Source organism: Orbicella faveolata, unplaced genomic scaffold (assembly GCF_042242905.1).
Source record: "Orbicella faveolata isolate gen_17 unplaced genomic scaffold, um_ofav_v1 contig_24, whole genome shotgun sequence".
In the NCBI taxonomy this organism is placed as follows: domain Eukaryota; kingdom Metazoa; phylum Cnidaria; class Anthozoa; order Scleractinia; family Merulinidae; genus Orbicella; species Orbicella faveolata.
In genome coordinates, this window is record NW_028301552.1 from 6686896 (window position 1) to 6704530 (window position 17635).

General features: G+C 38.9%; 2 protein-coding genes across 7 annotated transcripts in view; one reads left to right on the forward strand and one right to left on the reverse strand.

Moving 5' to 3' along the window:
• The first annotated feature begins 255 nt into the window (after positions 1-255).
• On the forward strand, positions 256-954 carry LOC149110134 (uncharacterized). Its single transcript, XM_089291571.1, has 2 exons — positions 256-504; positions 610-954. The coding sequence occupies exons 1-2, from the start codon at positions 256-258 to the stop codon at positions 952-954; spliced, it is 594 nt and encodes a 197-aa protein (XP_089147697.1).
• A 777-nt stretch (positions 955-1731) lies between these two features.
• Positions 1732-17635, reverse strand: part of LOC110060930 (uncharacterized) — a 44243-nt gene continuing 28339 nt past the window's right edge. For all 6 annotated transcript variants that reach the window (XM_089290878.1, XM_020767733.2, XM_020767734.2 and 3 more), the window contains 20 exons: positions 13671-13716; positions 12849-13103; positions 12470-12530; positions 11921-12057; positions 11623-11739; positions 11388-11501; positions 11179-11289; positions 10873-10986; positions 9871-10642; positions 9150-9637; positions 8610-8765; positions 8385-8498; positions 7950-8063; positions 7703-7816; positions 6519-6638; positions 5952-6176; positions 5050-5432; positions 4767-4904; positions 4164-4341; positions 1732-3655 (listed from right to left, as the gene is read on the reverse strand). In XM_089290878.1, coding sequence (XP_089147004.1) covers positions 3222-3655; positions 4164-4341; positions 4767-4904; positions 5050-5432; positions 5952-6176; positions 6519-6638; positions 7703-7816; positions 7950-8063; positions 8385-8498; positions 8610-8765; positions 9150-9637; positions 9871-10642; positions 10873-10986; positions 11179-11289; positions 11388-11501; positions 11623-11739; positions 11921-12057; positions 12470-12530; positions 12849-13103; positions 13671-13716 — 4191 coding nt within the window. In that variant the 3' untranslated portion in view covers positions 1732-3221. The remainder of the gene's footprint in view (positions 3656-4163; positions 4342-4766; positions 4905-5049; positions 5433-5951; positions 6177-6518; positions 6639-7702; positions 7817-7949; positions 8064-8384; positions 8499-8609; positions 8766-9149; positions 9638-9870; positions 10643-10872; positions 10987-11178; positions 11290-11387; positions 11502-11622; positions 11740-11920; positions 12058-12469; positions 12531-12848; positions 13104-13670; positions 13717-17635) is intronic.

The window sequence follows — 17635 nt, forward strand, 5'->3', positions numbered from 1 at the left end:
GGGGCAACTGACAGAGAAGTTTGAGGTTAAGACCGGGGTGAGGCAGGGATGCCTGCTGTCACCCTTTCTGTTTATCTTGGCTATAGATTGGATCATGAGAGCTGTCACAAACCAGAAAAGAAACGGGATCCAGTGGACCTTGTGGTCGCAGTTGGACGACCTGGACTTTAATAATACTTTGCGGACGATCTAGCGCTTCTGTCACACAATCATCAGCAGATACAGGAAAAAACATCGGACCTGCATCAAACCTCAATGCAAGTAGGACTGACGCTCAATAAACAGAAGACAAAGATCATGAGGATCAATGCAGGCACTGATGAGCCAGTCAAAATTGAAGGGGAGGAACTGGAGGAAGTTGAGTCTTTTACCTATTTAGGCAGTGTAATGGACAAAAGTGGGGGAACAGACGCAGATGTGAAAACTAGGATCGGCAAGGCACGATCAGCATTTAACATGCTAAAAAAGGTCTGGAGCTCCAGAGAAATCGGTACATCCACCAAGGTACGTTTGTTTAACTCAAACGTTAAGTCGGTATTGTTGTATGGAGCAGAAACAAGGCGGACAACCAAGGCATCGATGAAGAAGATCCAGACCTTTATTAATTAGTGCTTACGTAGAATCCTAAGAATGCATTGGCCAGAGACTATCAGCAATGTGAACCTATGGGCAAGGACGCAGCAAACTCCAGTAGAAGAGGACATCCGACGAAGGAGATGGAGCTGGCTTGGCCATACGCTTCGCAAACCACCTAGTAGCATTGGCCGTCAAGCCCTGAACTGGAACGCCGAAGGTCAAAGAAAGAGAGGGAGACCACGGAACACCTGGCGGCGGGAGCTTGAAAAGGACATTAAAAGGACTGGACACACATGGAAACAACTTGAAAGGATAGCTCAGGACAGAGGAGACTGGAGAGTTGTTATTGGTGGCCTAGCTACGCTCCGGGAGGAGTAAACGGCCAAAGTAAGTAAGTAGGGACTACTAAACTAGAACATTCAGAAATGTGTAACAGATGTACTAGGTTGTTCACGGTACACTAGAACCCCGTTAATCCGGTCACCAACGGACCACACAAATCTGGCTGTATTAAAGGGGATTTTTAAATAAGAAAATGACTGACTGAACTTTTTTCGGGCCATAATGACCATAATAGAGTGGCCGTAATAACGAGGTGGCCGTATTAATGCGGTGGCCGTAAGGCGGGGTGCCGGGATCCCACTGTAATATGGATTTTCGCTGGTGAGTCTTTGTTTCATTTTTGAGTTTTAAAATAGGCCATCTTCGAGTTACCACGTGCCTCTGCTTCAAAACGAGTCTTCGCGTAAAACATTTCATATGAAAATGAGTTTGATTTGCATGAAAATGAACCTGTAGGCGGAACAGATTTTCTTATGCTGGTTTCGCACCAAGACTGGTTTTGCAACAGAGGCAAAAGGCAACTTGGAAAATGCCTATTCAATTATTTGGTTCGTAACGGGATTAGAATCTTCAGATGCAGATGCCATTTATAGCGTGTTGGACGCAGTATCGCGAATGGTAGTTTCGTTCCCTAATAAGGTGGAAACGTGGCAAATGTGTCAGGGATAGACTTAAGTGGATTAGCTTCCAATTTAGCAGTATCTCTTAGATTTCAGTGCTGAAGAACCCTGCCAATTTCGCCGCCCAAACCTAGACCACAGAGGAGTGCAATCGACTGAATACATTTTGAAACACGAAATAAGCAGGCACGGCGATGGTCGTTAAGTGTGTTTATTTCTGCAATGAACAGGAACTTAAATGACAGACTAACTCAGGCAGGTCTGACAAATTAACCTCTCGTTACGACGAGAGAATGTCAATTAATGGCGGCACTTCACAATGATTATTTCAGAACCTGACAGAATACTGAGTAGTTCTTCTTGTACAATAATTTAAACAACTTTTAATTTTTGCATAGCAAGCTTTGGAGATTTTGCAGCCAGTGTTGACAGGCAAATAGATATATTTTCTATACTATATCGATACATTTCCAACGCAGAACCAAACGATTACAGCTTTCATAATGAAACAAGTTTGTAATGGCTACATCCATATTAAATTTGCAAGTGTAAATCCCGTTGCAAGTGAAAATAAACAGTTTTTCTTGCGCTCGTGCGTTAATAAATATTCGGATTCTTTCGGTTGCCTTCGGAGATCTTCGTATGTCCACGAGCAACGGAGCTTTACCCTCACGACTTTAAGAAGTTTCCCAAACATGGAGCTGTTGTAAACGTTTAACAATACTTAATAACACATGTCGCATCATCACTGTTTAACTTCGTGAAATAGGCTTTTTAACACTCGTGACGTGTATATAAAGTATAGATGCGAGTCCTGTAGTTTTTATTTGGATCACGCAACGCTCACGTGACTACCCAAAGAGACAGATCACGCAACGCTTCCGTGACTTCTGTGCACATGACTGATGCGAGATGTTCGAGGCTCAGACCATTAATTAAGCATTTGTATAAATCATGCGATAAATAAAAATCCAAATGTAAGCTTAAAAACTGGGCAGTTTAAGTATATGGACCGCAGGAGTCCACAACAGAGAAAATTTACAAAAATATTCTAGGGCTATCTCAAACTTTTAACAAATTTACTTTTACTTTTAGAAAATTTCAGTCGGTGCGGCCTGCAGCCTCGTTCTATATAAAATAATTTGGCAATTTCATCTGTCAACAGACCCCATAGGGTTACAGTTTTAAGAGAACAACACTCTAGGGTCTATTTTAAACTTATTTTTAAAAAACTATTTGGCTACAAAATGCTTATTCCAAAACTTACTCTTAAGAATTAACAGCTAACTAGAACCAACATCAATCGTTGTAATGAATAAGTTTTTACACGAGAATGTGTTTGACTCACCACAGTTCAAGCTGAACTACAAGGCCATTTAAATATTAAATTAAATTGTATACATATTTACAGCTTTAAAAACCATTTAAATACTTTTTTGTATTATTTACACGTTGGCCTGTCAACAAAACCTCCATCAGGAATCCTGATGCCTTTTAACAACATTTGTCTTTTATAAATAAATTCTTTCAGCCGCCATATTTTAACTTTTTGGAGTTATAGAAAATTGCTTTCAAAAGCTACACTTTTTTTCGTGGATACAATAAATTAACAATAGTGTATTTTTTCATTTCCTTTCCTAAATGAATTCTAGAAGGATATAATAATTAATCACGAATAATTATTTATACAATTATTTCTATTTGCGTACTGTTCCGCTGCACTCGAAATCTCCTCCACTCATCTTTAGCGCCTTCCTCCTTAGGCGAGAGGGGCGGGGACAGTACTTGAGGTGTAGAACACATGGAAGGTGTTGAGTCGAGCAAACTCGCTCGATTGTACTCAAAGTTTCTTAGCTCCGTCGAATGTGTCGACGTTGACGTCGAGGAAGACGTTGTGGAGTCGGTGGAAGTCTGGTTATAGTAAGTTCTAGCGTTTGTCAATGGCTTTTCCTGTGTTGCATTTTTCTTCTTCTTCAACGTAGTTCTTGCAGCTAATCGTGTTTCTCTGTTCGCTCGACGTCTTTCTCGCCACTTTCCTCTGATGCAAAGTATGAGAAGAAGAATGGCAGCCAACACAACAAGTGACGCAATTAAAGGGATGAGATAATCCGGGGCGGCTGTTGAATGAAACAAAAATAAAACCAATCCGTTAATAGACCGTTAGTTTAGTACACTGTACAATGTTCCTACTACGTTTATCGCCACAAGCGTTAACTTCGATACAGTTTTGTGTTAGCTGATGTAGATTTTAAAGCTTGCGATCATATTAAACTTCATTTATTTTCCGTCCAGTCGTTACCCATCTAAAGCCAACCAAAAACAAGGAATGAATAACGCACTTTTTCTTTCGCCACAAGCAAGTTCAGGCTCAGCGCGGTCAGATTTTTGTCCAAGGAGCTACATCACGGTTAGCGAGTATCGGAAAGTTTAAACTTAATTTTTCAGATTTGTCGTTTGTAATCCGTGTTAATCTTCTCCATCCTTAACCATCCCTGTTCCTTTATGGTTTATTATTAACCCTTTTGTGTTTTTCTATCTTAGTAGACTATTACTTCTAGGTTTCCTTCAATTGAAAGCTAATTTTGTACGTGGCCAAAATAACTCAAAATATCGTGACATGCTCACCTTCTTCCTCGTGATAAGACAGTGTGACAGATCTCTCGACTGTAACCTCATCCACAGCTATGAGTACATTATAAAGAGTGATGTTTATTTCACGGCCTTTATCAGAAGGTACAGCTCGGATGAATCTAGCGATATCTTCAGCTGCTTTTCCAGCTATCTCCGTGCGCGGAGTACTGGCCTAGAGAAAGAAAAAAAGAAATGATATTGATTTAAGACTGCGTTAAGCTTTGGAATCAGAGATTAAGTATTGTGTTCTTGGTATTCTGTTCACAGACCCTCCACTTTGTCTTGAGTTCGTCCAGATAGCAAGAAAAATATTAACCACAAGGGATATAACCGAGTCAAAACGCAAAGGGGTGACTCGAAGAAAAATAACTCGCAAAAATACGTCTACGTTCTTGCTAACTTAGCTCATGTTCACAATGTCTTTTACACAAATAAAAAACGGGAGAAGGCAAACTGATATTGAGGCACCCTGTAAAACTTGAGTAACGCTCTACTCAGGAAGAACCCCAGCATCTGAGCTAGGGGTGACAGCGTTACGTCCAGCGGTTGATTACTAGGGATAACAGGGTTAAGAACTGAAACACCTTGCTAACTTACCACTGATACAATGACAGTGGAGGTTGTGCCATCCTTATCGCGGCCCTCGCAAAGTAATCGAATGTTCCCCTTCCTTGCCCATTTCTTCAACGTCGGCAAATATCGTAACTGGTGGCAGAGTTCTTCCACGAGAGTTCCCTGTTGACAGGAAAGGTGAAAATTATTTTAAAATAAAGTCTGACATCGTTGAAGGGAAGACGTATCTAATAATGATGATGATGATGGCTACCGGGTAACACAGGTAAGCTTTCACAGTAAATTTACCCAGATGCATTCTACTAACCTTGGGAAGTTTACCCCGCCTAAACACAATGTGGATCTTTGCACAGTCGCCATTTAAGTCCGTACTGTTAGGAAGACACACTTCGTCGCCAATTCCAGAATCACTTTGCTTAGAGTTTGTCGCCCCGCCTTCACACTCGGCCCATCGACCACAAGGGGGACTAAGGCAGTCGACCGCTTTTTTCGGTACGCAGACCTCGCCAGTGGGACAGCCGCCAGCTTGAGTGTGATTCCAGCAATTGTGCGCACCGCAGACGACCTTAGTGCACGTGCGTGTGCCATTGACGCACGAGCACGTGTTGCAGTCTTCTTGCACGTCGGTATTGTGCCGCTGAAGGATGATTCCACCAGGTAGACGGCAGTGCCTCCAGTCGTGCTCGTCATCTGGAAGAAAGACAGTCATTGTTTTAGATTCAACTTTTGCTATTCGGTTTGTGCCAAACTACATGATGAACTTTTTAAAGCTGGGATCGTCGACACTGTTGCGAGATTTCCACATGCAAGGGATCACAAGAAGAGATCAAGATTATCGAAGCTAAGTGTAAATAGAGAAAGCGGATTCCGCTTTTAACAGATACGTCACACCATAGTTAATAGAGGGAAATAGTTAAGAAGCCTGGTAAACATCAACGAAGCAAACAAACAGGCTAAGATTTATGTTCGGAAGTGCTTGACCCTGCACATCTTTTGCTTTATGCTCACAGACTGTGCATCAATTACATAATCGCAATGGTTCTATCGGTTAGTTGTATGAACACATATAACCACCTTTTGTATTTGCCAGGTTTTGTGCAGAGCAACCCCAAAATGGCCAGGAAAAACATACAGCAAACTAAGAACTTTGCCAGGTTTCGTAACCATTTCCCTCTAGTAACTATGGCCACACGTTACAGCCAATCTTACCCTGGCAACGTGCTCCGAATTTTCCCGGGGGACAGATGCATTCAAAGCCGTTGATTTTATCTCTGCATGTTGCACCATCGCTGCACGGTGACGAGTTACACTCATTGATGTTGATTTTACAAACTGGTCCGGTGAATCCAGGCGCACAGTTGCACAAATGCCAGCCTTTTCCGTCAATACATGTAGCGCCATTGTGACAGGGGTTTGAAGCACAATCGTCAACATCTGAAACGCAAAGCAAATATTTAGTATTTGGTAGTAAAAGCTGAAGCAACCTTAAAATATAATTCTGTGATTGTTTTTTTAAATATATATATATATATATATATATATATATATATATATATATATATATATATATATATATATATATATATATATATATATAGTGTCCCCAATAAGTTTCTTTTTTAAGCTAAATACCATCGACACTGAAATAAAGTCTTCCATTCATTCAGATATTTCCTGACAGAAGTCAACTGCATTTTCCACTTTTTCCCTGATCTTATAAAATGATATTTTCTCGCAAAACTGCCCACTTTTTCCCTTTTTGTTCCAAATACTCACTTTTCTCGCAAAGATTTCCTTCCCAGACATCGGAGCAAACACATGAGAAACTGTGGCCATCCGCTGAATTCAAACACGTTCCGCCATTCTGGCATGGGTTGGACGAGCACGGCTTGGGTGCTAAATAACGAAGCAATAGCACACACAACATTAGGCATGCGTGGAAGAGCAAGCAATTTTAATTGCGGTTTCTGCCTACTTCAGTCTATGTTTGAAAATACCGACTAAGCTTCTATCTTAAACCTCATCATTTGCCCAACCACGACAATAAACAACGTGAAAAATCTGCCGCCCATTCTGTCGAAAAGCTTTCCGCGTCTTGACGCCAGCAAAAACTTTTGCGCAAAATAAAGTGCACAGATATTTCCAAGCCATTACCACCTTATTATCTTGAGTGCAAATTGAATCTGTGAAGATAGATTTTTCCTAATTTAAAGGAAATACTTTGGTCAAGTGTGCTTCTAAGATAAACATCTAACCCGTGATTTTAATTACAAAAGTTGAGGCTAAAACGCAGTTATGAGATTGGACAGGAAATGGCTGGAGACACGCTTCCACTTGCGTCAATGACAGGAAATTTCAGGCACAAACAATGAACACATCAACAACTTAATGAAAGTGTGGAGACATCATCATCAAGATCGTGACATGATAGCTCGACAACAACGTACCACTAGCTATTGTCAATTCAATTACAGTCATTTGGCTTTCTTTCCGTTTTGAAAATCCAAATGCCGAGCACGTTTTGAGTAATGCGTCGTTCATTAGCATTAAAGACGCACGCTTTGAAAAAAAAATTTCAAAAATAAAAGAAAAATAGAATTCATAGTCGACGCCACAGTGAATTCTACAAAAGCGCACACAATGTGTGAAGAGTAATTGAAGAGCACATGTTACCGCGTTTGATTTACGATATGAAAACAATGAAGCCACAAACTAATGAAAAGGGACAACAGGTGTTCATTAGCAACACAAAGAGAAAAACGAAGCGGGTTCTAGTGCTTCTGTGCAAAACGATTGATTAGCTCGTAATGAATTCGTTTTTCCACGGGTGGCTCTAGTGTTTGAGAAGGCATAGAAAACAAGACCACCAGTTTTGAAAAACATGGCAATCAAATAATACGAAAACAAGAACGCCAGCTAAAAAATAAACAGTCGATAAATCAAAATGAATCGCGTCTTACCTATTTGACAGATCACTCCTGTAAATCCATTCTGACAATCACAGCGAAAGTTGTCTCCTGTGTCGGTGCATTTGCCTCCATTTTGACAAGGGCTTCCATTACAATGAGACGTAGCTGTTGAAACGAAGTCATTAATTAAACTCAAACTAAATTAAGGTGCCGTTTTACTTACAACAGAAAAAGTAAATTCTCTACGCCGTTGGCTAGGCACACACAGAATGTTACAAGAATATCTACCGATACTTACTTGACTGGCACAGTTTTCCTTTCCATGGCTGAGTGCACTTGCAAATAAACCCATTGATCAAGTCCGTACAGTTCCCGCCATTTCGACAAGGATCGGAACTACATTCATTAATATCTGTCGCAAAGAGAAAAGCCAACATGAGCTTAAAGAGAACATTCCACACCAAATGCTTTGAAGGAAAGCCTCTTAGCAGGCTGATAATAAAGCAACAGACACTGCCAGAATTCAGTAAATCTTAATTTTAGAAGTAGGCTAACTTGCCCACTACAACCAAAATGGGAACAATACCAATAAGTTGTGCACGAGACAATGGGGAACTTTGTTTTCCATGCATACTACTGGCTGACCTGTAAGGTTATTCAAGGGATTTATTAACAGTAAGACTTCTCTAGCTTGCCTTCACAATGAACACAAAATTAACAAAAGCCAACATACCTTGCTCACAGAAATTGCCCTCCCACCCATCAGCACAGACACACGTAAACGATTCAATGCCATCAAGGCAGCTTCCACCGTTCTCACATGTGATGTTTTCACAATTATCAATTTCTGAAAACAGTGAAAAAAAAAAACTAATCAAGAGAGATCTTCATATCATAACCTTGAAATAAACCGAGGTGAACAACTTTCTATCCTTCAGTTAACACAAAATACACTTACTTTTGTGGCAGCGGTTCCCTGTGTAATCTTTGTCACATCTGCACTGATAATTTCCAGCTGACAGTGACTCACAGGTACCATGTTCACCACACACTCCAGAATCCCCCAGCACTGAGGATCCATTAACTAAGGAGGGTTCCAAGCAAGGATCGATCACTGAAAAAAAGGAAATGAAAATGGTTAGCACAGTCAGCTCGAGCGCTGTAAAGTTACCCCATCATGAGCCCTGTGTAACTGAAGAAATTGGAATAAGGAAGTGGTGGTTTTGGTAGAGGGAGGAGGCTGAAGCAGAACCAAGGGAGCATTATTAAGAATCAATAAAAGACACATGACATAAAATTTTCATGATGCCAGAAACACCTATGGTACACCGAAATAAATCAAAGCTATAGACTGGGATATTGAAAAGAAATAAATGGACGTCAGTTGCCTGACATCGCTGTCCAAACATCTTGATACGACACTTGGATCAAGAAAGGGCAGTTAATGATGCAAATAAGTAGGTGAATAATGAAGGCATGAATGTATCTTATTGCATACCCTGTTCGCAAAACCTCCCTCTTGTTCCTGAAGGACACACACAATGAAAACTATTGTTCTTGTCCATGCACCGACCTCCATTATGGCATGGACCTGACAGACATTCGTCAATATTGACCTCACAGCGTTGCCCAGTGAATCCTGGTATGCAGTTACAGGATGCTCCAACCAAACCGTTGTTACAAGTACCACCATTTGCACAAGTGAGGTTGACACAATAATCAATTCTCACAGCGCAGTTACTGCCAGTAAACCCAACCGCACAAGAACAGGCATAGCCACCAGAATGACTGTGGCAAGTTGCACCATTGTGACAGGGGTTGGAGTCACAAGCGTCGATCTTTGTTTCACATCTCTGTCCAGAAAAGCCAGGAAGGCAGCTACAAGTGAACACTCCAGAACCTTGGATACACGTACCATTGTTCGAACATGAACTATTGGTGCATGTATTAAGAGGGACCTCACATTCAGCTCCAGTAAACTCTGGCCTGTGAAGAAAAGACAAATTTTTAGGGCAAAGATATAAAGCTACTTTTGCTGTCAGTATTTGCATGTATATAATTCTAACACTGTAGTCTAGTTAAAAAATGTTTTTTCATTTGCATAATGACTAATTTTGCCTATGAAATTAATTATTTTCCTCAGGCAATGTTGGCAGCGACAATAAAAGATTATTTCCCTCAATAGCACGCTATTCGCAGATTGTTACAACAGATCTTACCTGCATTGACACTGATAGCCATTAAGTCTGTCCAAACATGTTCCTCCATTCCGACAAGGATTCAAGCTACCACAATCATTCACATCGTAATCACAATTAACGCCAGTGAATCCTGCAGCGCATACACATTCATAACCATCCAATTTATCAACACAAGTTGCAGAACTGTGACAAGGGGAGCTCAGACAAGAGCTCAAGCTAATCTGGCAAGTTGATCCTGAAAAACCCGCCGGGCAAACACATTTGAATCCGTTGGCAGCATCCACACATGTTCCACCATTATTACACGGTGCAGTTAAGCACTCATTGACATCAGTTTCACAGAATGCCCCAGTGTATCCAGGTGAACAGTGACAAGTACTTGAATCATCAGAATTCTTAACACAAGTAGCTCCATGCTGACAAGGGTATGGGTCACAAACATTTGCTGTTGATACCACCGAACAATTTCTACCAGTATATCCAGCATTACATGTGCATTTGTAGTCATTAATTGAATCTGAGCATGTTCCATGGACACAAGGTGAAGGTTGGCATTCATTGATGTCGACTCCACAGTCATTTCCAGTAAATCCAGTTTTACAAACACAGGTATAGTTTTGAACACCGTCATTACACACTCCTTCATTTAAGCAGGGGTTGCTTTGGCAGTCATCAATGTTGGTCTCACAATTCTTGCCTGTAAATCCACCAGGGCAGTTGCATTTGTAATCATTCAGCAAGTCGACACAAGTTCCACCATTGTGACATTGACCGGCACAATCATTGATACCTGCAAAAATCAAAATAAACATATAAGTAACATGAAACCCGACTAATTGTGCAAGGCATTACCAGAAAGGAAAAAAAACCCTGAGAAAGAACTGTAATAGTATGAATTTGAGAGATTTTGACACGGACAATTGTCTGCTAGTGCGGATCAGCCCTAATGTAATGTGATGTCATGACTACAGTGCATAAGACACTCAGCATCCCACGACAGAATGGAATGAAGATACTCACTCTCATTACAGTGGCTTCCTTTCCATCCAGCTTGACACTCACAGGCGTAGTCATTTATCAGGTCAATACATTTGAGAGCATTAGAACAAGGATTTGATGCACACTCATCAACATCTGTTGAACAAGAACACAAACAAGAACTACATGTATAAGAATACCACTGGAATTGAGCAAAAAATAATAACAACATGCTCAACAACTGTAAGGATACAACTGAAATCATGAAAAAAAAAATAATAATGACATGCTGTCCGTTTGTTTCAGTCAGAGTGGAGCTTTGTCAACTTCACAACACAATAGGCTTACCCTGTTCGCACATGTGTCCTGTCCATCCCGGAGGGCATTGACACTTATACCCCTGACCACTGTCGCTACAGGTCCCTCCATTCTGGCAGGATTGAGTCTGGCAGTCTCTACCTAATTGATAAAGTTAGCAAAAAAGGTGTCCATTGAGTAATTCTGCATGCACGTGTGAGACACACAGATTTGCCAGATTTGTTGTTATGTTCACTTACTTATTTCACAAGTTTTCCCAGCCCATCCAGCAGGACAAGTGCAGCGGAAGTCATTGGCATCATTGTGGCATGTTCCATTGTTCTTACATGGTGACGAAGCACAGAAGTTTATTGCTATAACAAAAAGACAAGTGTTTCTTAGTTTCAACACAAGTAACCCATAGGAACTGGAAGGCTGAAAATTAATTGGGTTTAAAAAACAGGGGTCCCTTGACAATCCCTTCAGGAGACTAACCTGTTTCACAGTCAACTCCAGTAAATCCTTCTTGGCATTCACATCTGTATGAACCTCCTACAGTGTTGTAACATATACCTCCATTTTGACAGGGTTTCTCTCTGCATTTGTTGAGATCTGTATCAAAAATTTTCAATTGTATTTTAGCTTCAGATTATTTTAATACCTTCCTGCAAAGGAAAACATAAAATAACTCTGCCATTTGATATATGAGTGACAGAGTAATGACAAATCTGATGGTGAAGGCAAACCTAAATGCTTCGACAAAAGATAATTAAGAGTCCAAAGCTCTTGTTACCTTCATCACAAAGTATTCCTCCCCATTGAGGCTGACAGTTGCACTGCCATGGTTGGCTACAAGTTCCATGGACACAGCCAGGATACAACTGGCACTGGTCACAAAGTTCTCCACCCCAGCCAGACTGAGCTCTACACCTGAAACAGTGGCAAGATGATTAAAAAATCTACCTGATGGTGTAAAACTATGGACTACTATTGGTAAAATGGGAGGCGCAGTGGCCTGATGGTTAGTGTGCTCAACTCCGGAGCAAGCAGTCCAGGTTCGAGCCCTGGATGGGGACATTGTGTTGTGTTCTTGGGCAAGACAATTTACTCTCATGGTGCCTCTCTCCACCCAGGTGTAGAAATGGTACCGCCAAATTTAATGCTGGGGGTAACCTTGCGATGGACTAGCATCCCATACGAGGGAGAGTAGAAATATTCCTAGCTGTTTCATGCTACAGAAACCCGGGATAAGCTCCAGCCTGATGGGCCACTTGGCTCGTATGCAGACTTAACCTTTTTCACTATTAGTAGAATATGTAAAGTACTCAACAGAAGGACTTACGAGCATTCTCCAGGAACACTACAAGTTCCATGAACTGGATCACAACCTGTTTTACAGATGGCTGAAAGAAATGAAATTCTGGGTTCAGCAACAGCCACTCAAGTACCAGCATAATAAGCTTACTTATTGTAGACTTTGTACATTATATCAACTTTTTTCAAGTTACGTGCTCTTAGTGATCAGGACTGTAGCCAGTATGGGGCAAACCAGAGCACTTGCCTCTGTCAGTTTTTTTTTTTTTCTGTTCTTGCTGGTTTTCTTGTTGAAAGGGAAAAGTAACATGCTGCTAAATACTTTGGAAGAGAATTTAATCATGGACATCAACTCAGTCTATGGCAGTCTCAGGCTATGGCACGGGTGATATCAAAACTCCACGAACCTATCTCGCAACGTTTTCCTCTCCAGCCAGCCATACACACTTTGTTCCCGTTCTCATCACAGGTGTAATGACCAAACGTGTCGTTTCGGGGGTGGCAAAATTTTGTGCAACTCTTTCCATAGTAGTTTTCGTCACAGACCACCCTGAGCTTGTATCTAATGGTAGCTGCAGGGCCATTGTATGTATGAGTCTCCCAGGTCTTGTTAGGAAGAATTGTACCACGCTGAGTTGCTCTGTCAATCAGTTCACTGTTGCCTATTAGACACAACATGGCAAGTTTATTTAAGAATAAAATTAGTAACAAAACAAACTACTTTACTATAAATTTTCTCTCAACAACATTCTCAAAGAGATATCTCATTTATTTTTTACAACAGCTAATGCAAGACATATTGTATTTGGTTCACATTTAATCATATTCATACAAATTTTGCAGCTGAAATCTGCTGTCTGGTTTGGATGTTAATCCAAAAAAATAGATAGAGAGGCTCACAAGTCTGGCTTTATCATTCCTTTTTATGCATTCAAATCAAAATAAAAGCACTTTTAATGTCAAACATTTAATATCTATTTCTGCAGAATGATGTGGGAAATTTCCAAGCAAAAGATATCAGACAATTAAAAGTGGGAAATCACATCATACTAAGTGAGGGTAAGTCCAAGGAGAACATTCTTGAGAAGATGTTTGCATGACAACTAGATTTATAGTAACAATATATTAATGCAGCTTTTCATTATGGCAACACAATAAAAAACGTAGGCTTGGTCATGCAAGAAATAGCAAACCACACTTCCACATTTTTAGCACGTAATGGTTCTTACTTGAGTTGTCTGCATCCCAAGCTTCCAGACTTAAGTAGTAAGTTGTCTGAAATAAAGGAAAGCACTGCTATCTAAGTAAAACAATTGCATGACAAATTACTATTTGGGTCAGTTAATGACAATACATCATGCACAATAAAAGCTATTTCCTTCCACTTGCCATTCAGAAATTGAAACTTAAAAGCCCCATTAGACAGAAGAATTACAGCTTTTTTATTAAAACAAAAAGAAAACTTAATGTCTTAACTTTGAATATGAGAATAAAAAAAGACAATATCCTTTACTTTTCTCCATTATTACTACTAAAACTAAAAATCATATTTTGTCAAAGGATGAGTCATATGTCTAAAACTAATTTTAAATTTTTCAAATTTCTAAGAGACAGCTGTAAAATATATTGGGCAATGTTTAAAAATTATTTTTTCAGCTTCGTTAATGAAAATTCCACGAAGCAGCCAGAAGATTATGCACATTTGGAAAGAAATTATATTAAAAAAAGGGAAATTTAATATCAATAGATTGAATGACTATTTTCAAATAAAATATATAGCTGAACCACTCACAAAACCATATACCAAGTCATACGGTCATGTATTTTATTATTATAAATGTTTTTTAAATAAACAAATAGAACCATATATGACTTTTATTGAACAATATGATACTTTTTGCCACCACTGTACATGTGTTTCACATTTTATCCTTACTTTACCTTGGGACAAAAATTTACTATTAAGATCACAAAGACAGAATTTTTTGCAAAAGTTAAAATCTCCCCCGATTCACTTATTCCATTCTGTGTTTTATGCAATCTTCACTTTGAATAGCAACAACGCAATTTTAAGACAAAAAATTACAACTCTGCACTCTTCTCAAACTGAAGAAGTGCATTTCTTGAAGTTACATGCCGCTACCAACACAAAATACAAGATATTCTTTAAATTGTATCCATTTTTTTCTATTATTTTACTGATTAAAAATTTAGTATTTACCAATATGTTATTCAGCCATTCAATTTATTTGCACAAACAAGAGTTTTCATGCTACAAGATTTTTAGATAAAATATATCATTAACGGAAAGCTACTTGGCATGTTCAGAGATGCAAATATGCCAAAAACCTCTGGATGAGTAAAACATATTTCAAACAAACTGGAGGAAATTTAGCTCACTGTTTCTGAGTGCAGAAATTCATTATTTATGGAATTTTATGCTTGTGTGCTGTGGGACAAAAAATATATTCTATAATGCAGCAAGCAGTTTATGTAATTTGGTAGTAACCCTTGTAATAGAAAATATCACCTTTCTATCTGAATCAAAATTGAAAGTTACATATATAGTTGAGAATGCCTATAACAAGATGTATAAAATTCATCTCTAAATTACATCTCATGGCCAATCTAGAAAAGGTGGATGTTTTCCTGCAAGAGGTTTCTGCAGTTAACTTGAAACAAACTTACTACTTAAAGCTCGTGTGAAGGGTAACCTGCTAGAACAGAAATTCTTAAAAGTTTGGGTCTATTAAGGAGGTCATTTTGGTTTTAAGCTGTAGGACAGACAAACTTTTTTAAAAGAAAGTGTAAGTGATGTTATCTTGTGGTACTATTTTTGTGGTTCTCCTAATTGAATTTAGGAAGAATTGAGAGAATCAGTTGGCACCTGGGATGCCAAACATTGCTTAGGTGTCACAAACGCTATCAGAGATCTTATTAACAGAAATGTTTACAAGAAGGGGCCAAGTTCGAATGCTGTTTTAAGATCCAATCTTATTTGTAGGCATGTTTGTCACAGCAACAATGCCGATTTTGAATTTATGGTAAGGAACAAGATTTGCAGTCAGTAAAATTTCAGTGCTTGTTGAAGTGTTGCAATAACAAAACCTTAAACAACAATATAAGCTACCGAACACAATACTTCCACACAACAGATCTCTTTTGTAAAGAAAATGGATCAAGCTACATTTGACAGCTGAATAAATTTTTACTGTGCAAATAAGAGATACGATTGATTTTTGTTTTTCCCCAAATTGTTTACCTAAGAAAAGAGAAACTATTATTTCAATAAAACTAACACAAAACCAACAGGATAAATAAGGAATCTAGATATTTTTCTTTACAAACTTACTTTGAGATACTTTTGTAACATGTAAAAGAAAACCTGTTTGGCGGTATTAATATCACAAAATAGTGTGCAACGAAAACTTGTCTCAAGAAACAAAATATGAAGCATGCAACCAGCTTACTTCAACTAACATGAGAAGCCTGGTTCCATGATTCCATATAATATACCTTGATTGTATATAGTTCTCAACAGAAACAATCTTAAAAATAGAAAACTGAAACCTAAATATTAAATGAAACAATATTAAAATTAAACAGGACACAATATTGTTAGTCTTTCAGTGAGACTAATGATCTGAGATCTTCATTCTTATCAGGAATAAAGTGAGGAGATTGTTCTTGACTTACAAGGAATATTCAATTAGCTCTGGAAAAAAAGGTTTGATATATTTTGGCTACCTCTAAGAAACTTTACAAATATTTGAATCTTAAACTGAGTGTGGGAACTTTGAGAAGAAATCAGGTGATGCTCATGATCGCAGAAGAAAGACCAAAGATTTCTGTATCGGTGATACAAGCTCACTAAATGTTAAGGCAAACAAGACACAAATAACACTGTAATTGAATACTAAAATTCAATGAGAAGAAAGAGAAATATCAAATTACAGGCAGACAGTTTTTAAAGGTTTTAAGATAAGTTCAAAAAGGACTTGAAACACTCCAAGAACTTAATTTGTGTTTTCCCACAGTCACTGCTATGAATATTATATTTTGGTTTGACTCTTTGTCACAATGTGACATCAGACATTAAATAATGCAACAAGCAGAGGACAAAAACCACAAAGAACACAAGGTTCTACGAGTTAAGGATTAATTCATTTTGAGTGGAATTTGATTTCCATTCTTTATGCACAATCTGGCACCATGCAGACATAAAAAGAAAGTTAATACAAAAACACAGGATGACCCAAACAATTTTACAGTGGCAGCAAACTTACAAATTAAACCGAATTAACCTTTCCATCTTCTTTCTTATAAACTCTTAACCGATCTATCTTTAAGCTTCGCGGAGAAAAAGCAAAACAAAAATATTCTCATTTTTCCTGTCAACTGCGAATAGAATTAATTATATTCCAAGACATAATAATTAGGCACATGTGTCACTTTTCATTCAATGAACAGAAAAGGTGAAAAAAAAGTTCAATGAAATCAACAAATTGCCACCGCAAAGATCGCGGTTTAATCTTGCGTTGATCGAGGAACCCACGAAATGTGATCAAACAATGTCGAAAGAGTCCGGGCGAAGATTAACTCCCTGGGCAACCCGTCATACCACTAGAACATGCTCACAATTGAAAGTTTAATTGCATCGTAATACTTTCAGTAGCTACGAAGTAACGTAAAGAAAATTATTTATTTTCAGGCCTGATGAACGTGGGAAAGTTCAAAGTAAACAGTTTCGCATTGCGTTAATTTCTTGAAATCTACATGTATTCAAGTGGCAACACGGAAATCCACAACACTTCGTTTTCACTGCAGGTGAAGAGACCGGTCGGAATGAATAAATCGCGTCTCCGCCATGCGGCACGAACACTAATTCTTTAATTTTTTTTCCAGTCAGTAGTTATCATTGTGTTGCAAATACAACGTAACTCATATCAATTAACATAATTCGCACAAAAGGCTGTCAAACGGAAGACACGTGGCTCAAAAACTACACTACAAGCTATGATAAACAACGTTGAAATTGTATAAGGCGATGCACTCCAAGGAAATATGCGGCCAACAATCTCAGCCCAGCCAAGGTTGTTTAAATAGCTGCAGCTGTATTTAATGTTAAGATTTTTAGCCAAGACGTAGTTGTCGATTCTGTGAAATGAACGTGCTTCTCCGAGTGGCTTCCGAG